The 23562-nt window shown below is 38.0% G+C and overlaps 1 protein-coding gene across 1 annotated transcript in view; it reads right to left on the bottom strand.

The window, feature by feature from the left end:
- The window catches only part of fstl4 (follistatin-like 4), a 200932-nt gene that overhangs the window by 14094 nt on the left and 163276 nt on the right, over window positions 1-23562 (bottom strand). Inside the window, exons 7-13 of the mRNA XM_005727726.1 lie at window positions 22487-22653; window positions 17738-17858; window positions 14577-14738; window positions 10319-10453; window positions 6870-6896; window positions 5255-5373; window positions 1724-1873 (exon numbers count right to left, since the gene is read on the bottom strand). Of these exons, the coding sequence (XP_005727783.1) occupies window positions 1724-1873; window positions 5255-5373; window positions 6870-6896; window positions 10319-10453; window positions 14577-14738; window positions 17738-17858; window positions 22487-22653 (881 nt within the window). The remainder of the gene's footprint in view (window positions 1-1723; window positions 1874-5254; window positions 5374-6869; window positions 6897-10318; window positions 10454-14576; window positions 14739-17737; window positions 17859-22486; window positions 22654-23562) is intronic.

The following is a 23562-nucleotide window of genomic DNA, read 5'->3' as shown; positions in this document are numbered from 1 at the left end:
ACACACACACACACACACACACACACACACACATCGTTCATCCGTATCCCTCTGCCTGTGCTTTGCAGCCTGCCACCATCTCTCCTGTCTTAAAAGAAATGACAAATGTGTCTTGTGACAAAGGATGTCTTGAGATAACAAAGGAGGATGCATTAACCGCCTGCACCCAGAGGCCAAAGAGGATCTTCAAGAAAGAGAGGGGGGAGTGGAAGAGGCAGGGTATTGGGAGCAAAGGACAAAACAGCAGTTTTACAGTATTGGATGAAGTTAAAAAAAAAAAAAAGAAAGACAAGGAAAGCAGGCAGCTGATCACAGCTTCAAGAACCACTCAAAACAGTAATATGCTTTTATATTTGATCTGGTTTAAAATAACATCTTAATATGAAATAAAAACATATCCAGACTCAATCAAGTGACTACTGAGAACAGATAAGACAGATAACAGTTTTGGATCTTTGGTTCCCTCATTTTCTTATCCCAGACTTTAGTTCATTTCCCTTTCTTCTTTCACCTCTTTCCTCTTGAGTTAGGCCTATTTCCTCTCATCCTGCACCTCAGTATAAATGATGCTGACCCTGGGAAGGACCCCTGAGGGATTTAATCTCTAAACAGCCGTTACAGGCAAGATAAATGGTAAGGCAGCTAGCACCCACCTGGGCACCATATTGTTCCTTGAAGTGCATTTGATTTATTTTACCTTGCATGTAGCTTCTTACATTGGTTGCAGTTCAGTAGTGTGTCAAGTCTGAACTCGGTTTGTCTCACAGTTTGATGTTTGACATATAGTGTAACTCTGCTTGAATGTATCCCTGCTAATTTTAAAGGTGTTAATTTTTTTCTTATTTTTCCTTGAAATATAGTATACTTTAAGACAGGCAGACAAAAGGTTTTGACACATTTTTAACAAGTGAATGTCAACTGTGTTGACTGAATAAATGCCCATCACATTATGATTTGCCAGCTCTATATGTACAGTAAGTAGATAATCCACGATAACTGTTACTGATGACTTGTGTGCAAATACTTGTACAGTGGTCCCACGTTTATCACGGGAGTTACGATCCAAAAATAACCCGCGATAGGTGAAATCCATGAAGTACGCAACTTTATTTTTTTACAATTATCATTGTAAAGATGTTTTAAGGCTGTAAAACCCCCCAATACAAACTTTATGCACTTTTCTCAGACAGGCATGAACATTTTCACACTTTTCTCTCTTTTTTAAACACTCTCAAAGTTCAAATCTTTGTAGAAAAATTTGACAAGCTGAACGCATTCTGTACTGTACAGGAGACACGGCACGAGATTGACTGACAATGGTCTACAGCAGAACACAATGTAAAAAACGAAAATAAAAGTGACATGTTGTTGTATAGCAGTGAAGTTAGACCTTCTCATGTAGGACTGTATTACAGGAAAAAAATATTAGACTTACATTTTGTTTTAATTCCATTTAAATAGTACATAAACAGTTTTTGGTGATTTTAATGATCGGATCAGTTATGCTGAGCTAACTAAGGGGATTGGACTGTAATCAAACATACCAGAGCCCAGGCTTAGAGAAACTGTGCAGGCCTTATTTTCCTTACATTACCAAGCTTACATCAGCACTAGTATCTGTAGCAGTTAGCAGCATGGAGCAAATTAAAATGACCCTTTAGCATGTTGGATATTTGTCTTTGGTGTGTTGTGACAGGCCTGTCTTATAACCTGCTCCACCCACCTGCACCACCTTCTGTGCTTGAATATCGACCACCAGCACTCGGCTCTGGAGGGGCTGGGTCACATAGATGTACTTATCTCTGATGTTGACTGCTGAGGACCACACACAGTGTTGAGGTGACACCCCCTCACCTTTAGGGCACATCTCCTCCTGGGAAGAGCCAACAGAGGAGAGGAGGAGAAGAGCAAGAGAGGAGGGAAAAGGTTGGGAGGATTTACTGGTGTGTTTAAGATCGGCACTGTGATGCTTTTTATTGTACTATTCATCCATGGTTACCGCTAGGTTAAAAAAACAACTTTCTTTTCCCCCTTTAATGTCACCATGTCCCTTTTATGAAATAATAGAAAATGGTTAAAAAAGAATCTAATTTTCAGAAGCCAAACATTCTGAAATACAGCTGACAATTCTAAATGAAAAGTCCAAAAACATAAGAAAGATCTGAAAATCTACACCTATAAGGAGCTGGCAACTGCATTTTTTTGCTTTTATTTACTCTGACAACTGACAATTAAGTCTTGACTATACCAATAACAACAATATTATTTAAATTAAAAAATACAAAGCACATTATTTAGCATATTAAGGTGCATATCTTTACTACTGCTTGCTTTATTTCAGTTATACTTTTAATGATTGTCTAAATGGCATCTGTAATAACTATTAGTCATTCTGGATGTTTCTCTTAGAAAACTAGTGTTTGCATCCTTAACATTTAGAGGGCAGACTTTGCAGTAATTTCACTCAAATATCGACTGACTCAACATATGTCTCCGGCAGGCCCTGTAGTCCACCGTCTTTGCTGACGAGACAACTATGCACACACTCCCCCACTTACATTATACTGATGTAATCATTAATGCACACACAGAGGTTGTGTTCCCAGAGTTGCCACCTCCTCTCCACCTCACCAAAGTGGAGAAACTGCTGTTTATAGCAGGAACTGGCTAACACATGGCCTATTGAGTTTGTATTGATCTCTAATACAATTACAGGCTACTGTAAAACCCAAATCCCTCAAAAGAACAAGAACTTTTACCATCTAAAGTGCCCTGCTCGAGGAAAAGGATGTTCTCTAGTGGATTAAAAACCCCAGGTATATAGTCTATATGCTCTGTAGTTGTGAGCTGTTGACTAATGGACATGAGTAATCCTATTACGTTTAGTCAGTTGAGGAGTCATCCAATGACATCAGAGAGGGAGGAGGAGGAAGGATGGCCTCGATCTAGGTGGCAATTTCATACTGGACTGAAATGAAGAACTATAGAATGGACTTTAAAAAATGGAATAAATTAATTAAATAATTACAATATATCTTAAATATAACTTACTTTTTATAATTTGGCTTGACTATATACTTACTGACATTGTTTACTAAAAGATGAGCATCTATATTAAACAGCATGAAAAGCTAAATGGCATTTTGAATTTAGAATCGATGATTAGTGTTAATCCACTGCTTGTCATTTTTAATTATACAATTCAAGGTTTTATCCACGAGATTTCTGGTGAGCTGTTTGGGAATAGGATGCAGACTGGCTGGCCACTTTGTTAGTTACACTTGTTCAACTGCTCAATAATACAAATACTGAATCAGCCAATCACATGACAGTAAGTCAGTGTAGGTAGGTATGTAGTTATTGCCAAGATGACATGCTGAAGTTTAAACTGAGCATTAGAATGGGAATGAAATAGGATTTAACAGACTCTGAATGTGATATGATTTCCTGTGCCAGACAAGCAGGAGGATACTAGGGCTGGGTATCGTCACTGGTTTCTAGAATCGAATCGATTCGGGGAAATTTTGCCTCAGACAGTCAGAAATATTGTAATTCTGATCACATATCAGTACATATCCATATTTTTATATCTATAAAAACAAAGCTGACACTTGTGAGACTTCATCAGACGTGTACGCATTACAGCAGATGTCTTTGTGTCAAAGTAACAGAGAATAAAACACAGAAAAACATGAAGGAGATTTGATAGCTGCCTTAAAAATATTCTGCAGTAGAACAAAAACGAAAGAAAAGCATTAATCAACATCTGAACATTACCTGATGCTGCTGAAGTGAAGCAGAGCAAAGTTACAGAGGTTTTATTAAAGACACAGCTAAGCATTTTGCAATTTTGCATAATTTTAAAAAGTAAAAAAAAACAAAAAACAGTGGCCGACAGCGCTGTAAACAACGGTAGACTGGTGCGTAATAATAAGCAAGTGAATAATGCAGAAAACAGAGATTTTTAGATGGGAAACTATTCCTGAGAGAGAGAGACGGAGAGCTCTGCAGGAAGTGTGATTTTATTGTGGAATAAAACAGCAAAAGTAAGACGGAATTCATGACGATGCATATGTGAAGTGAAATGTGAAGCATAGTTTGGATCTTCTTTTGCTGCTGGTTCAGTCAATATTGTTTGGAGAGAGATAAAACCTGCAGCTTCAGAATCCAGCGCAAAAAAAAGACGTAAAGACAGTTGTTGAAATTTTGGGAGGTTTAACCTGACATTCTGGCGTTTCGGGCAAAATACATTTATATTTAAAAATTGATTCAGGATTTTAATGAATCAATATCACATTATCCAAGCGATAAATCGATAATCAAAACCCACCCCTAGAGGATACATCTGCAGCAACTGCACAATGCTGTTGTGTAAGTAAATAAGTAAATGCTTATTAGCTACATGTAAATCCAACACATTTTTAGAAAAATATAATATTAAATATCTTATTGAAGTATCACACATGAAAGTCTGTAATAAAAAAAAGGCAAGGCTGTTAATCCAAACCTAACCCTGCCCTGAGTTTCTAGTGGAGTGCTATCGAGTACAGATGGGTTACTAAGACCTGCATACTGGCCTTTAAGCTAACAAATCCACAGAATTAATGTTCTTTCTCACCAAATTTGCAAAGGGTTAGACATGTGGAGACGGCGGGACCCTTTTACAGTGTGTGGGGTCCTCTCTCTTCAGAGGTCAAGTAAAAAAAAAAAAAAAGTCACTGCTGCATTATGTTTTTATTTTGACGGCAGTTACAGAGATGTTTAGTTTGTTTGTTCTGTTTGATGTTTTTTCTGGTTTCAGAACAAAGAAAGGGTGTCCTGATTTACTCCCTATACTCAAAGATCTTGAAGTTAAAGGACAAAATGCCCGAGATTTTAAAAGATAATTGCATGTTTCCCTTATATAAACACCTGGTACCTCATAGTCATTGTTTGTATTATGGTGTAAGAAACTAATACCTTTTTACTGACTGCGAGATACTTTTATGTTCTACCATGGCATGATGAATGCATGCCACACCTACTATAAAAAAGTGATGGAGAATACACTGAGTGGCATTCTTCTACCTTACACGTAATTTGATTTTAAAACACATCTGCTCAGCAGTGACAAACACCACCATCCTGAAATCTATTTAGTAAAATATAGAGGAAGCCTGAAACTCACCTATAGGTCACTCATTAGCTAATGGGCACTTTTTGTTTATTTTCTTCTTATTTAATTTATTCCATTATTAAATTCACATGCACTTACATAGGTAGCGACAATCCTCTCTGTCCGCTTCAGATGTCTCCGTATTTCACATTCACTAGGCTGAAGAAGAGTGATGCCCTCATCAGAAAACACGTAGAACATGTTTCCCACACTTAGCCCTAAAAGTCAAAACAAGCGGACAGGAAAACATATTGTCAATTTTTATAAAAAAAAGGGAAGAAATACAAATTAAAAAAATCCAGCTCCCATCTTTTCTGTCATTTGTGATTGGCATTTAAATTTTCCTGCCAGAGGAGACACAGCAAGACGCCAGTTAGCATGTTAGCATGGATGGGCAGTATGTGACTGCCAGCTGTTTGACAGCGCTTACAAAGGCAACTTGTTCACAGTCTAATACAGCAAGAGACATAAATTAAAAACACAATTTTCACATGTATTCTGCTAAGTCTAAACAGCAGCTAAAAACATAGCAAGGACTCAGCAATCCTATGTTCCCTAACCCTAACAAATTATTACTCCTTCACATATCATTATTCACACATATATACAGTGCTTAACAAATTTATTAGACCACCTAATAAATTAGAAGAAATTAATCAAGCATAAAGAAATCACTAAAATATTAAAGTCGTATCTTAATCAAAAAATAATAATGTGCTTTACTAATCTGTCTGCTTTTTGTAAAAACAGCAATTATGAAAAATTATAGAGCCCCAAAATAATTATAGTTTAGCAATAAATCTGTCAATTTGATCACTTCTTTAACCATTACATAAACTTAAAGATAAAGAAAGAAACTGTGGCATAAACGTTTCAGTGGGTGGTGGTCTAATAAATGTGTTAAACACATTGCATTCATATATAAATGCAAGCTGTATGCAAAGACAAAAACTAGTGGTTGATATTGATTTGTTAGACTATTAGGATATTGCTTTTTGCACAAAAGTACTGTGAGGTATCACACCATTTTTATTGCCAAGCAATTTAAAAAATGAAGCATAGACATGCAACATGAGTCATTAAAGCGGAAAAAAATATCTGCTCACTTACAACCCCCACTGTTAACAAGATACAAATACTTCAGTTCAAGAGCTTACACTGTATTCTAAACCACTCTGACTCTTTTAGTCCTGTGGTGAACATACTTTGTAGCAATGTATACAAAAAACCCCAGATTTGATTCGTATTCTATTCTAAACCACAGTACGTTTTTCAATGCGCTGCTACTAGAATGCACGTACTTGTGGTAATGCTGATGTGGTAATAATATTTATTCCATAAATACAGGATGGATTTATATACTGCTGAAAATCACAAGGCTGTTTTTCTTGCAGCGACCATGCTGGGTCTGTGGTATTATTTGTAAAATACATAAAATCCCTGCTTGTGTGCAAATGTTCCCCTTAGGTGTCCTGAAAAAAAATGTTAGAAAGCACACTAAGAAAAGGATGAAACACTTTGAGCATGCAAGGGAGGGAAACTTAAAGAAAAGTTTTGCTGGAAACAAAACAACTCTGAATCTTCTGGACAGGAGGGCAAACATCTTGGTAAGTCATAGCTAGCCAGCTGCAGGCCCTGCAGAGCTACAAACATGCACATCACATTTTCCTATTCACAAGAATGCAAAAGTGTTTTGAGAAGTGTTATGTATTACCTTCTTCTCTCCACAGAATGTTTGCAACTGCACAATCAGCCATTGAGCAAAAGGAAATGGAGAAAAAAAGGAGAGAAAAATATTATTCCAACCCAGCAAAATGCCTTCAGAAACAGGAGATAAGTTCTGTCACGCCATGTCGATCCAAAATACTATGTTTGACAGATACAAAATGTTCCTCACTACTGTTGACAGGTCATGCTTCCTCTTAGATCAAGACATAACTCTTGTCTTCAGAGAAGACGTGGTATCAATTATTCTGTTTAATTTTCTCTGACCCAGGAGCTCTTTTTAGGTATTGCTAACATGTCAAATGATGCAACATAATGAAAGACTAAAATTTTACAGAGAGCTAAAGTATTTAATTTGATAGGTTAAACCTGCTTAAAACTGAGATTACTCCATAAAAAAATGTAGTACCTCATAAAACCTGCTTTTCCCTTTATTGAAACATTTTAGATGACCCCAAAGAGATTTTAGGCAAAGAAATATGATCAGCTTGCATATTTATGCATGAAATTGTCATAAATAACAAGAAAATGCACAGATTTCTGTCCAAGGACTTATGATATTGTCAGTCTCTCAAGACCCATTCAAAGCCATAAAACCCCCACTGAGTTCATATTACAAAGAGCTAATTTTGGACAAGTTAATTGTCCTAGATAAAGTATATTTGGACCCTAAACAGTTAATCTGCTGCCTTTCATTTGTCACTGACCTCACTATTTCCCTTGACAGTACCAACTGAAATGTTTAAATTGATTTAAACTCAATTTTATGGACTAACAAAAAGGTCAGTCTTAAGTGTTTCAGAAGTGTTCACAGAGATAAATGATCTTGCCTAAGGGATGGCAGTCTCAGAAGCACTTCATGTTGCAGCTCTGCTGTAAAGGCAAGATTGATAGATACCAGTCTGAGTGAAACACCTGACATTCCTTAAGTGCCCTGGTCAAAACTCAAAGAGACCATAAGATATTTGAGGGAAGACCTAAAGATGACAGTTCACAGACGCCACCCATCTAACTTGATAGAGATTGAGAGGTTGTGATAAGGAAGGAAGGACTAAGCGAACTGCAAACGTCCATAGACTTAGCCAAGAAGGCACAAAGCTGTAACGGCTACTGAAGCAGCCTCCCACAACTCTTATATTTAAGAGTGAATACTTTATTCTGTACAATTTAGTTTTTAATTTTTAATACATTTGCAAAATTTTCTCAGTTTGTCATGATATTTCAAGTACAGATTAATAGGAGAAAACAGCAATTTTGTTATTAGGAACAAAAATAAAACTCTTTAAAGTGCTTGAAAAGCAAAAGTGGTCTGAAAATCTCACAGTGACTGCTTTGCTGTGTGTGTTCACAGAGGGGGATCTCTTAACTGCAGACATGATTATTTTGCTAATACTTCTGGTATATTGTTCCTGTTCCCGGATAGGCTGACTGAACTATTCCCCACGAGCAGCTCTTTACTTCAGTGAATCAACCTCAGGAAAACACATTACAGACAGACACAAACCTACATGCTACTGTATTCTTCTGGCGTGGAGTTTTTGATGTCTCCCATAAAATCTGTTGTTTCCTACTATAAAAAAGAATGGGGTCAAATAGGAGATTATTGTGCCTGACATTCATCTTTTATCCGTGCCACCCTGTTTCAGCAAACATCGTTGGCGATGTTTTCACAGTGTCTAGTCATTGCTGAAAAATAGTTTCAAAATAAAAGTTTGCAAAAACGTTACCACAACGTCAGTTTGAGTTATGTCTTCAATTTTAAGCTTAGACATTGTTGTTAGCTTTTCGAGTTAGAGAAGGTTTGAGTTTACTTATTATTTTCTACCTTCTTATCTTTTTTATTGATTAGAATAAAATGAGAAAACAAAATCACGTTATATGAACAGTTAGAAGAGATGAAACATCTCACCTTGAGTATGACTCAAAACCACAGCCTTTTGAGTTTCATTCGTCTAGTTACCCCACTGAGGTAATCAACTTCTTGTTAAAAAAAATAAGAGCATTCATAAGTCTATGATATTGAAATCATGGACAGGGAAGGGATAATTGTAAGGATATGATGCCACCAATTAAAATTAGATGCACAAAACCATAAACTTAAGCTTAAAAGTGGTGTTTATTAAAAACAGGGCTTAGTAATACTAGTCTGTCTCTTGTATTTGGACAGGTGTTCTGTGGACATCTGTTCAGAGCCATCGACAACCCATATGTCACTGAATAATTACATATGGTTTGCAGTAATCTAGTCTTTACTGTACTTCTCACTTTAATGATGCTCTGATGCAACCTCTTCTCTATGTGGAAACAAAGTCAACACCCGTTTGTCTACGATTCAGTTTTTACTGTTGTTCACAATCAGTTTTGACCATGGAGGTGATGTTGGGGTTTCAGCCATGTTTGCTTTGGTGTGGATACGACAGAGCTATATAGTGTTGTGGTTTGATCTTAATACTACTGCAAAAGAAATGTGGCTTTAAAGTGCAGCTGCTGAAATGCTGCTTCACTGTTGGTCTAATATGAATATGGTGATTCCTTCTTTATTTTTCTACCATCTGAAGGCATAGGGAATTGGCTCACTGTCAGCTGACATAAAGCAGTTTTGGTGCTTATTAGGTTCACCACTTACTGCATTAAAAATTTAGGAGATGCATGGAGCATTTGCTGACGCTTGTCTGCACAGGACAAATTTGAGCAAGCTTATTATTTTTTTAAATAATAGAGCTGTCCACATGTTGGTAAATGACTGTAATTTGTTTGTGCTATGTCTTTATTACATGTCTGAATTTTATTTCATTATACATGATGATCTGACAATCGTTTATTGTGGATGATGCTAGTCTTGTTCTAGCCTAGTCTGTATAAATAGGTATCGCTGTGCTAACTTTGCTTAGATTTCTCAACAATTAGTAAGTGCACCATCAAAAAAAAAACCCAAAACTGTTCAATATTAGCATTTTGCTCTCGTCAAAATCAAGCTCCTGCCTTTCCTTTCTATTGAGCATTCAAAGAGGCAGCAGTATAGACAGTGCATCCAGGTGAAGGCAGGCTTGTAACTGTAAGTGCAATCAAAACGCTTTGTGAGCACAAAGACAATAAGAGTTCTTATCACACCACCTGTCCAAGGCTTAAACAAGTAGAGAAGCTTAAAATCAAAATATACTTGGCTGCTGGCTTAAACAGCAGAGTCCTTTTCTTTTACAGTAACCTTGCAGGTAGTGGATCCACATGAGCAGCAGTGGGAGGCGAACAGGCAAATTGACCAGTGTTGTTTCCGATCTCAGTGTCATCAGTACCTCAGTTCACCCTTCACAATACTTTCATGTCGGGAGTGATTTTTTCCAAAATATTATTTTCTAAGCTTTTCTTTTAGAGTAACTCTTATCAATTCAAATATTGACTTCTTACATAAATAGTGAACTGTGACTCTGTAGGACTTACGAGTCTTCTTAGCCGAATCTTCAACAAACAGAGACGAGATGTCCTCATCCACTCCCACTTCATTCTTGGCAATGCACGTGTAAGCTCCTGTGTCCTCGTAGCGGACGCTGCCAATAAAGAGTTCACTACCGTTCGCTAAAGAGGAGAGGAAACAAAATCAAACAGGTATACACATTACTGATGCAAAGCTACTATACACTACAACCATATTCAGAGTGTTTATTTTTTAAAAACAAACTTTTAAATTTATTCAACAAATTCGACATCTTCACTGTGTTAAAATTCTGTGATCGAATCATGAATATATGTGTGGTCGTGCATCTAACAGAAGCGCAGTGAACCAAATACAATAATAATGCAAGTAATGTGTCATCAAAGGTGCAGGGGAAAAGAGACTAAAGACACCTGGGAGCTATAACCCCCCCCCACAGAGTTTGATCAATATTGTTGTTTCCACAGGCATTTTTTATCTCAATGAAATCAGAGACATTGTAGCTACATTGTAGCAGCATGTACAACTTGGTCAGACTCTCTTCTGGTCTATATCTGGTCGCTGTGGTTGATGAATACATTTAATAGTATTCAATCAAAATAATATACATTTATTATCCCACTATCCAACAACAGGTGTCCTAAATTAACAGTACTGGTTAATTTGACCAAAAATATGATATGACCAAAAATATTTATCACGATATACATTTGAAAATTTGCGATAACGATATATCTGACGATATAATTGACACTAGACAAAATACTTTACAACTCCTCAACTTTATTAGTGCAAAAACAAACAAACATCAATGTATTTTACTTAACCAAGCAGCTGTTTTTTATGTGCATTAAAGTTATATAAAAATTTAACAGTGCAAATGCAAATTCCTTGCTGACAGTTTAACCAAAAGGCATTTCCAGTGGAAACTGGCCGGCATATCCTCAGCATAACCATGTTTAATATCCACAAAACTTAAAAAGAGGTTATACACACACAATACAGTAATATTATGTTGAAGCGCAGTACGTATCACTCCGCGAGGCTCCTGCCTACGATAGCCGTAATGCTCCGACAATCCATCAAAGTGCTGCGGGTTCGTAGCTTAGCAAAGTCGTACTAAAACATTTGACAGATTTTCGAGCGCCATGTACCACATAAAATCGTTTCGAGGTCAGTAAACACAACCAGAATTCATACATACACACGGGATTATAATCTGTCGATTTTCAGAAAAATCAAAGGATTGATTTTAAGTGTGCCATATTTTCAAAAAAACACGGTAATAACGACGGCCCGCTAGCATGCTCTACCAAAAATAGTGCTTTGTTGTGTATCTGACGGATGAAAGCTAAACCAGTTCCACACCACTGAAGTTGCAGCATTTTTACAAACCAGTTCTGGTTCATCCGTTTCATTCAACGATCTGCTTTCGCTCTTCTCATTCTCCGTCGCCGCCATGCTTTTTCCGCCATGTGCGTATGAAAACAAAGGCACTGCGCATGCGGGTTTTACCCATATTCTATCGCAATATTTCATTTTCTAATCGTTGCCCAACAGTATACCGGTATTACCGTGAACGGTATGATATGGCCCAGCCCTAGTACTAGTAACAACCAAAAAATTTTTTTTTTACATTTCAGTATGCACTATATTTTATATTGCTAATATATAATTATTGTTAAATTTTCAAATTTATTGTTTAAAAAAAGTTTTAAAAAAGTAAAGCACATTGCTATTTATTTTAATTAAGATACCTAATTACTTATTTACTATAATAGTTTTACTGGTTGTATGCTGCTGCACATACATGAATTACAGTTTTTTCCCGTACATACGTGCAGCACAACACTGTTGCTCTCAAGTTTCAGAATCATATTCTGAATCGATAGCGACAGGTGATGCTGGTGACGTTTAGAGACAAAAGTCAACATCAGAGGTGAGCTCTCTGATGTTTCCTGCGGCATGCTGTAGCTTTGTGATCTAGAGCTGCACTCTGTAGTACTTCATTGATCACACGAGGGGAATTTGTCACAGTGGAGCTCTTAAAATCCAGGATGTATAAAAACATTAAAGCAAGGTTTCATTTTCACCCCTTTCTATACATCACCTGACATAACATTTAGATAACATCAAACATAGGTACCATCCTTTTCCCTCACATATACAGGATATCATGTGTTCCACCTGCTAAAATTTAAGCATTTTTAATGGAGGTCTTTCTATAGAATCCATAAACAGCAATGCTGCACACAGCTTGTTAAAAAAAAGAGAAAAAAAAACAACTGTTCTTCATCTTAACCTTCTAATTCATGCCCAGTGGGTTAGGAAAAAACAACAACACAGACATTGATGCAAAGCTTTTCACATTAGTGAAATGTCTTTTGGATTCTGATAATAATTCTCTTTTATCGGAGGAAATGCGTGCAATGCTTTGAAGTGAGAGTGCCTTAAAGCACTTCTAACGTCTCATGGAATGAGACAGTGCTTTAATTACTTCTAATTCATACTGATGTTCTGATCAATTCTTATTAAAAACCACTGAATCAAGCACTTAAATGAGTGTTTATATCCTCTGCATGTTTGCAGCGCCTGTGATGATGTGACTGGTTTTGTCTTAAGCTGAAGCGATCTCATTTTCTTAAACGGCTCCCCGCAGGATTACTGCATAGGTGAACAGGACATGTCACCTGATTCAGCAGCTCCTGTTAGCTTTATTGGGCTTTAAAGCACCTTTTAACTCACTGTTGTATTACATTTTTGCACACCACAAGTGAACTGCTCGACCTCAAGTAAGAAAGAGTAAATTAAAAAAGGTTACATGACACGAGAGAGGCTGCACAGACACACACACACACACAGTGATAGTAATTCATCAGTGGTCTCACTTAATGTGTTATCGGCTTCCATCGTGATGCTCTGTAGCCTTATAAATGCTGCTAAACAATTCAGATATATTCCTCAATTCAGTGACCACAAATGCAGCTTAAGTTAATAAGCCACCCTTGACCAACAAGGTAGGTGGTACAGAAATATATGCCCCCCCCCCAACACACACACACATATTCCAAAAAAAGAGGAAAAACAATCCACTGACTCTTCTGGGTCAGAGGAATTATCTGTAATCTCACATGTTGAGATTTCCCTGCATTTCCTGTTTGACAACAAACTAAATGACAGAAAATATGAGGCAGTGTTCTGACAGTGTTTTTAGCACTGCAGTACTTCCTTTACAGTTCAACTGTGGCTCGCAATCAATACTTCTTACTATCAGCTGTCAGTGCGTTGTTCAAATTTTACAGAAACCTATGAAAAAAATGAGGATAGGGGCAACACTTTATATTATCTTTATTAAACTCCCATCAATACAAGTGCGTTGTGGAAATAAAATGGTGAATTACTCTTCCTGTGCTTTGATCACTTTCTCCCTAACCACGGCGAGATTAAAAAAAAGGAACTCTGCGCTACATAATTTGCTTTTCCATGCTATTCTTTTCACTTACCTAGATGTTGTTTATTGAATAAGTACAAATGATCACTTTAAATAGGGCTGCTGCCCCTTTCTGCTGCCCATATTAGTTGGTAAATCTGAAACAGCAGCTACTGCAGTGTTTATACGGTGGTGAACCTTGCAGAACCTCCTTGTTTGAGTGTCTAAGGGTTGATAACAGGCTATTACCATAGGTAATGACCCACACACAGCCAATAAACTTTCCTTTAATGAGAACTAGGCCGTAAAAAGGGAAGTTGTGCTTCCTCTCTCTGATATTGAGAGTGTATCATAAAACAAAAAAGCCTTCTTGCCCAAATAAGTTGTTGCCGTCTTCTGTCACACAGTGTATTTCTTTTTATTTTCAATCTCCCATCTCATTCACCATCTAATAATAAGTATGTTTACATTGTCAGAGGAGCAAAAGGATGTAGTGAAAGAGGGCAGCTGAATTTCTTTTCAATCATGGTTTCATCACAGTGGTACAGAATGCAAATAAACTGAAAGTGTATGAGAAATTATTACTGTGGACAAGTGGAACCACTGGCTTTTCAATAAAAAAAAGTTGCTTAAATAAAATAGCAGCTTGAGTTTCAAGATTTGTTTTCATTAGTCTTATACATTGTGGTGGTTTATAAAGATTTATGCTTTTTACATTGTACACTGTTGTTGCTGCGTATTGTGCACTTGGAAGAAATCACTTTACCACCGAGCTGTGGCACATAGAGTCCGCTAAAGCAAAAAATATGCTGATAGCAAAACACTGCAAAACTCACCTATGAGAGAGAGCTGTTTGGAGGATCTGGGCTGCAGATCCATGCCATTCTTCAGCCAAAGGAGTTTGGGATTTGGGATGCCGTCGGCGTGGCAGTGGAGGCTGGCAGATACGCCGGGCTCCTGAGCCTGTGTCTCTGGATAGACCAGGATCACTGGAGGGACTGGACGCATATACACAAAACCAAAAATACAAATGGAAATAGTAAAGCGGCAAGTGAAAACATAATTACACACTGTTTCATTGGTAGACCGTAACTCCTGGGGGAATATAACACAAACACCCACACGCACAGTGGGCAGAGAGGAATTTGTCTCACCACAGCATGGAATATATTCACAAATAACAAGAATCCAAGAGCTCTGGGGCTGCTTTATTACAGCTTGAGTCCTGCAAGAAATAGATGTCGGACGTATGTGTCACTTACCACCTCCTTTGGAGAAAGAGCCGTAAATAGATGTGGAGAAATTGAGGAGGAAAAATGAAATATGAAGTAACAGTTTACATGAACAGGTAAGATGCTGTTTTCGGATTATTGTGCTTTGCACATTTTGCACCGTGGGCCAGCTGTCAAATTCTGACAGACCCTTCCTCCAGGAGCTTACTCACCTCTCCCATTCAGCTTTCCTCATTTTTTAAATGTTACCCCTTATAGCTCTTTTTCTCTCCTGTTCCTGTGTTTAAAGTGCTGTGCAAAAGTCTTGAGCCACCCTTTGGTTCTTTTCATTTTCAAAGAGCCAGACGTTCTTGTAATCTTTCAAAAAAGGCAAGTAACTCGAGGGATGAATCAGTGTTGTGTCTACGCATCCAGAAAATGTAGCCAAGAACCAGTTTTAAATTATATCTTTAGGCACTCTTGTTATTTTGCAGCCTGTTGTAAAAGAACATAATTTCTTTTGTTGAATCTATGAAAAATGACAAAGCAGTCTGACAGGAAAAAAAATAGTGTTTTTGGCCAATAAGGTAATTCAAATATCTAAATATTTGGCATATTTTGGCATGGCGTGTAGTGTGTCCTCACAACGCATTGAAGAATCATCTTCAGTAGATGATCAGTATCTGAAAGTCATGTTCTTAAGAAACATGAACATTTTTTTAGCAAAGACCTCACAAAGGACCCGACAGATGCATCTGGCCCTTCACTTGATCTCTTTACTGGTCGCCAATGCCTCTAGAACCTAGAAATGGTCTCAATGCTGTGTTTCAGGCAGTGGTGTTGGTGACCTTGTCAAGGTTAATGGAGTTATGAATATAGAAAATCTGCATCAGATTTTGATCCACCATACAATGGCATCTGGAAAGCATCTGATTAGCAATAGCTTCTGTTTTTAAGCATGACAGTGATTCCAAACACACCGGCAATGGAGTAAAAGCATACCTGGATAGGGAAACACACAGTGGAACAATACAAGTCATAGATTGACACAAAAGAACCAATTTCCAAACAGGAGCTTTGAATGTCTTTTAAGAAGCCTGGAGAACAATTCCTAAAGACCTCCAAGTTTTGGTATTGACTTCCACACTCTTTACAATTGTCCAAACTCTGTTTTTTGCCTTATATACTGTGTTTCCATGTATGTTTGCAGACGTTTGAATAAATCACCGCATCTTTGTGTTGTTTTCCTCACAAAGTATAAGGGTTAAAAAGAGTTTCTTGAGACTTTTGCACAGTATTGTTTGTCTACCTCAAATCCAACATTGTAATGACCTGCCTTATCATCCTACAAAACACACATATGATGAACTCCTTCTTGCCAAAAGTATCTATAATATAGTCTGTATGTGTCACATCTGTCTGTGACATTAACTGTTCTGTTTCATTACCAAAACAGTACTTAACTAAACCAACCCTTTCTCTTCTTTCAACATTACTAATGTTTTTAACTTTTTGACATTATTAATGTCAAAGATTTCATATATACTTCTCTTATACTGTCATACTACAGGGTACGGCCACGGCTACTTCACCAATACTAAAGCTGCAATATCATCATTCCTCTCACCAAAGAAAAGAAAGCACAACAGGATACAAACCGCCCACTTAGTATAATGTGGCACTTGGCTCATTTCCAATGCACCTTATCTCACCTTGTCATATCTTATTTGAAATACCTTGAATCCCTAACACAAACATTTGGTAATTGCTCTTTCCTGATCACTCGCCCTTCAGTCCCCCTGTCTGTCTCCATGACTCCCTTCACATCACTCCCCCTCCCTCCTTTTTTCCGCCGATTCCACAAAAAAATACCAAAACAAAAACAAGACAAAAAAAGGACCCATTGTGATCCCTCCATCGGAAGAGGCTTAGCTTAATCATTTGTATTCCGCGTTTGAGGCTGAATACATTCAGATTCAAAAACAAAAGCACAGTTTAAGGGGGTCACCTTTGTTGTGCTACAGGTGTGGAGCTTTAAACTTTCTCGCAGGTTTTTCTTTCGAGAGATGTTGAGTAAAGTATAACAGTAGCAGAGACGAATACTCTAATTTCGGTAATTATTATGAGTGAGGCAGCGCTTTGATAACTTCACTGGTGTTCTGTGTTTCTGCTGGTTTCTAAATGAATACCAACGTAAGTAGCTTTTATCCACTGCACAGAATCAGCTGAATAGGCTGCATGCACTCACATTTCATTTGCAGCCTAATATGAAATTATGTTTTGCTCTTTGGCAAGAGTTACTTTGATGCAATGCTCCGTGTGCCCTTGTCTCCCGAAGCTCTTGTATGAACCATGCTACTTAAAAGACACTTCATCTTTGCGTTTTGCCTTTTTTTGTCATATATGAAATTAAATTTGATATCTTTTGCTTTTTGTTCTTCGTCAGGCAAACAGTTTTATTTGTTTGACGTTTGCTAGACAAACACTGGATTAGATAAATCTTCATTAAATAGCTTCCTGAACAGAATGATTAGTTATTGGGAACATTATTCGATGGTGAGCCCTAGCTCCAGATAAACAGACTAACAAGACAGACAAAAAATGATGCAACACACAAAGTTCATTACAACCTTTGCTGTACTTTTGGAATCATTGTTATGCTACTAAATTGATGTGACACCAGCAAGACAACTTCCTGATGATATCCAAACACTAAATGCCATCAATTTTTTTCCCAGAATTTTGTCCACATCACCACTGTAAGTAAGAAATGAGCTACTACTGACCATTCACCTGGAGCACATGTGTCTGATAGAGGTCTTCATAGCCGTAGGCATGGCAACTGTAGTTTCCCATGTGGATGGTTGTCACCTTAGTGATGTACAGGGAGCCATCGTCCCCAAAGTCCTGAGATAGAGGGAAGAGATAGATGAGTAAAATTAAGTGAGAAAAGAGGCAAAAAGGCAAATGCGGTGAGAGGGTGTGAAAAGTAAGGAAGAAGCGGGAGGAAAATTAAAGATGGAAAAAGAAGAGTGGGAGGTGTTGGAGAGGGAATACCGGTGAAGAATGGGGTGTAGAAAACATCCACGGGGAGTGAGGTGGAAAAATGAAGGTATCTTGATAGAATAAATAGGGATGCTTGAAGGGAACAGAGAAAGCAGGCACACAACAGCAGGGAGTGATGGGAAAAGACAGCAGAGAAAAAGAGTGATGCGAAAAGGACGAGAGACCATGAATCAACGGTTTCCCTGTTGAGCTGAAGCAGGCAACAGGGAATTTGATCCTCCTCTCTCCCTCATCACACTGCCTCAGCCTGATAAATGGCAAGGGTTAAAAATATAAAGCCCATTAGGTTGATGAATGGAGCGGGTTGTTGTTGGTGCAGCATGCGACAGTCACCAGGGGGTTTCCAGCCACAGCTTAGGGTGGATTAAGGCATTAAATAGTTTGCTGTCCCACCAAGTGGCAGAGCAGATGTCCTGATGCAGCTCTGTCATGACATGGAAACCACAAATGGCAGCTCTTCCTTTTCTGTTTTCCTTTTTTGAGGGCTCTAGAAATTAATGTGACCTGACAAGGGGGAGGCGTTGTGACAGGAAAAATGTGAAATGATTTTCCCGTAAGATAGATGGAGGAGCTTAGGCAGCCTTTCAAATTCAGGATTTACAATTAAGGGAAGAGACAGCGCTACACTGGCAAGGACAATTAAAACTGAATGGGCCACTCGGACTGCAAAGTAGGACTGTAGTACAGTATATAAAAAACAAGGGACTGAGGATGGCGGTCTCCTAAAACTGACTCAGTTGAGGTACCTTGGATTTTATCTTCAGTTTGTCAGCTGAAATTATGTTTTGGTTGGCTGTAAACTTCAAAGTAAGTCACATTTATCTGTGATACGGGTCATATCACAGATGAGTGATCTTAGGCACTAAAATGTAAACCATAAGGCTTAACATGTGTTGATGCAATGCTCTGCAGGTCCACTTGACTGTAGTGCAACTGGGCAGACATCGTAATGGTTAAATATAAGATTTTCTTTTAGAGGAAACAATTCAAGTCCAAGGTAAAATAAATTAAAACCCCGTTTTTCATCTTTGACTAATACATTTACATGGTGATGACCAAGCCTGCATTGTCTCTGGGTAGCTGGTGCTATTACTGCCTAAGAATAAATGGGAGAGACCTGGCCTGCAAACCTCATCATAACGTAATTGTATTAGCTGTTAATCTTTGAGTTTGTGAAATGTGCTGATGACACATGGACACAGAATTTAAAAAAAGGTATTGGAGAAAAATTACAGGGTTTTATTACTATTCAAGGAAAATTACATTATTCAAGGAAAATTATACACTTGAATAATAAGAGCAGTCCCAGAGTTACACAGAAAGATGGTCAGTGGCCACATTCAAATTAATAGATCTTAAATCACTCGCGGAAATTATTCCTTTCACATGCAAAACTAAATCAGAGTCTCCTTTGGTTTGTTCTCTAATGATAATCATCATTAATTTGCCTTGATATACAGAATAGAGCCGAGTAGTACTATAGTAGTAGTAGAAGTAAGTATCTGCTTCTCTATGTGTTTAATACATGTTAGCAATGCATATGCATATGGAAGCTCTCTATTAACTTTTTTTTTTGATGAAATATAGCTAATTTCATTTCCCAATAATCAGTTTCCTATCGCAGCACTTCATATGAACTGAAAACTGAATCCACCCATATACACAGTGCGTTACTTTTTGGGGGCACAAAATGTGAAATGCCTTTTTTGTGATCGCTGGTGAAAGCACTGAGAAAGAAGCTCAACGGAAAGAGAAAAATATGGGCAAAGCTAAAAAAAAGAAAGAAGAAGAATAGACTGACTGTGATAGAGGCTCAGCTTTCTGGTTTCAATGAGGTTATATGCCAGAGAGCAGGACTACTTCAAAAACTATCAAATAAAACTTCTGAAAACAATCCTGTTTCCATTCTGCACAGCTCAACAGGAGAGAAAGGTGTGCTGAAAGGACTTCGACAGGAGAGTAATGTCCCGTCCCTCCTGTCGCTGGTCACCTCACAGAACCACTGTGGTCCAAATCAACTTGTACAAAATGCTACACAATAAAAATAAAAAGTCTCAAAAAGACAATGGATCTGTGTTTATTTCTAACACCCTGCCCTTTTTTGATGCAATTTAACTGTTCTTACATATGAGGTTTAAAGGGAAGTTTGCCTTGGAAAATCTATTCAAAGCTGCCCTGCATATGGATACTAAATGCATAGATTTCTATTATAGTCCTGTATAAATTGCAAGAACATGTGCACATGTTGAGATGAAATATACCCTGCATCAATGAGATATAAAATCCTAGGATAAACTTGAACATTTACCTTTAGCCCTTTATGAACTAATTTATTTGGATGTCTACATTTTCATTACTTAATGGCTTCTTTATCTTTCGTTTAGCCAGGAAGTCACTTAATCTCCAGAGATGGCTGTCCAAACTAGCTTAATTGACCAGTTGGCCACAAAAACTTGGCACGTTGCATTAAGTATGCAATTTCTCTTGTTCTTTCTGGCACCGACATCCAGTGTGTGCAGAATAACACAAAATATTAAGAAGCTCCACACGCAGAGGTTATCCCTTTCATTAATTCTGGGATTTTGTTTTTAAGCTTCAAGTTTGATTTGAGTGACTAAAAAGGAAGCCAAACAAACTCAAGCTTCCTCTCCCACCATTTAGATCACTGTGCTCTGTGAAAATTCATTATGCCCGGTCAAAAACCCCAAGGGACCTCTGTTGCCATCACCTCTCCTCCAGTCTCCACCTCAACACTTGACATTGTTTATCCGCTCATCATCACAGCGGACCAACAAGGCTGCTCATTAACATGCAATTAGTGAATTGTGATCCGGTTGTGGATAAAGCAAGGCCGGCACTGCGCTGTCACCTGTGCAGATGTGTCTAAACAGGAGCACGGCGACATAGTTCATTAAGCACTGAGCGAGGTATAATTGCACCATTTCATGGAGGGTGCGAGGGAATCGTTGTTTTCTTTATTTAATTCCTCTCCTTGATTTTCGTCCCCATCCTGCCCTGTTTTGGTTTCTCAGATGCTGGTGGATTATTAGGTGGGGTCGCATGATAAGAGGTTCCGTTAAATGAAGAGCACGGGATTCTCTGCACACCTTCCAACATTTCAGATCCCCGATGAGCATTTTATAAGTACCACAAGCAGTGTGTGAATACAAAAAGAAAACAATATGCTAGTGATTAGAGACTAACTGAAAAACTCCCAGAACTCTTAACGCTTTTACAGCAGCGATGTGATTTTCTAATTTTAAAAAGTGTTAATAGACTTTCTGGTTTCAATCCATGTGAAGAGCCCCCCGACTGTGCCCCCATGCTGCTGAAGTTTACCAAATATTAATTAGGCGATCCACTCAGAGGAACCTTTGGCAGACAAACACGCTCACATGCTTTAAGGTTGTGCGTGTGCATTCTATTTAAGTCGATGTCAAGACTGATAAATATGTTTTATAAGGTAACTACAGGACTTATGTAATTGTAGAGAGTTTCCTCATGAGTGCCTGGGAATTTTAACCAGCACAGTTTTACTAGTATGTTTTTATATTTACACAGATCGCTCATAGAACTCTCAACCTCATTTTCAACAGTAGATACACAGCAAACAGAAAGTTGGCAACTATAGATGGTAAAGACATTTAATTAACTGGCAGTTGAAGAATCAAATATTTGTATCTATGGTCAGAAGAAACAAAGCAGATTGTAAATTTTTGCTTGCTTCTACTACAACAGCTTATAATTATGGAAGCCCGTTTCCACCACTAAAAAAAGAAACAAAAAAAGTATCCATAACTCAAAAATTCAAGTTATTTTCTCAAAATTTTGAGTAATTTTCTCAAAATTTTGAGTTAGCTCTGCCAATCAGTAATCTACGTGAATAACGTCATTTTCTTGTTACCCGGAAGGATATGGCACAGAGGAATGCGCACTCAAAACCAGATTGCAACAAACTGGCACTTTTGAGAGTACGTGTGCTGATAGCAACTCCATGTGATTCAGCTAATAACACAAGGATTTCATCATTTGTGAAGCCACGCTGAAAATACTCAGCAATCTGTGCATTCATGATTGGCTATAATACTGGTAGCTTAGCTGTAGCATTTGTAGCTGAGGGCTTCAGCTTCCGGGTAACAAGGAAATGACGTCATTCACATAGATTACTGATTGGCAGCGCTAACTCGAAATTTCGAGTTAATAAATCAAAATTTCAAGAAAACAACTCAAAATTTTGAATTATGGATTCTTTTTTTTAGTGGTGGAAACGGCTTCCATATATAATACCTGACTTACACAAGCAGTTTATGTACAAAACCTTATCCGCCAATAAAAATCAAACAACCTCAGTTTTTAACTGGTTATAGCCATAAAGAACCAGCAACTTGACTTTGTAGTTTTGTAGTTTGCAGTTGCGCACCAACAACCACAAATAATTACATCAACCAAGGAAAAAGACATGAACTCACATTGATGTCCTCCAGGTCCAAGAAGTTTAAGATGATGCCATTCCTCTTCCAGATGACTGGTGGGCGCAGCGTCCCCTGGATGGCGCAGGTGAGGACTGCACTTAGGCCCACTGTTACTGTGGAGACGCTGATTCGCTGGTCCTCGGCCAGGCTCAGCTGGACAACCTCTGTTCAAATGAGAGCATGAAGGAAAATAATTTGCGGTTGGCAGAGAAAGAGACAACAGTAAGAAGAAAGGATTGAGAAAAAGGGGAAGATGGAGAAATAACGAGAAAAATCACAAATCTGAATGAGTGCTGATGAATTGGAACTATAGCCAAGCTGAACACATTTCTAAGCATTCATCTCATTACAAGTGGACCGAGGAGGATAAACAGCTGTCCGGCTGTGAAGGATATGCAGTATGAAGAAAGACCACATATCAGAGGACACGCAGCCAGCCAAATATCATTCTTCTCATTAAGGGAAATTTATGTTCATTGAAATGGCCGTCCAATTCAATTCACCTTTACGGCAAATTAAGAATTATTCTTCTCTGTTCCCGCTGGCGCTATAAATAGTATCTGTCGCCAAGATGTGTGGCCAGGCACCAAATCTACATGGTCCCAGTAAGACTTTGAATCCAAAAGCTTCATCATATACTTTGTACTGTCTTAAATGTAGTCTGGGTCATGGGATATGTTATAACATGAAACGTGTATTTTAAACTATTAAATATATTGTGTGGCCTGTATTGCACCACACCACCTCATCATTTGCTTTCCAGTTTTTGTATCGGTTTAAAGTTGATGCATGTATGCCTGCTGCCAAAAGATATTATGTGTATCTGCAATTCATTTGAGTCACAACTGACATGATACGTGATCCCACGTCAATACTGGCTCAGGAAACAATTCAATAAATGTAAGTAACACAGATACCTGACAAAAATCTCAGTGGAGCCAACTGAGAGCAACAATCAGCTAATCACCTCATGTGTAACACACACACACACACACACGATTTTATCAACTGATCCTGTTACATGACTTTGCAGCACTGAAATAGTTATAGAAAGGGTATCACACTGAGGATAC

Source organism: Pundamilia nyererei, unplaced genomic scaffold (assembly GCF_000239375.1).
Source record: "Pundamilia nyererei isolate P.nyererei 1_Seehausen unplaced genomic scaffold, PunNye1.0 scaffold00026, whole genome shotgun sequence".
NCBI classification, from domain to species: Eukaryota; Metazoa; Chordata; class Actinopteri; order Cichliformes; family Cichlidae; genus Pundamilia; species Pundamilia nyererei.
Note: the sequence above shows the minus strand (reverse complement) of the source record. Positions and strands in the feature narration are given on the sequence as shown.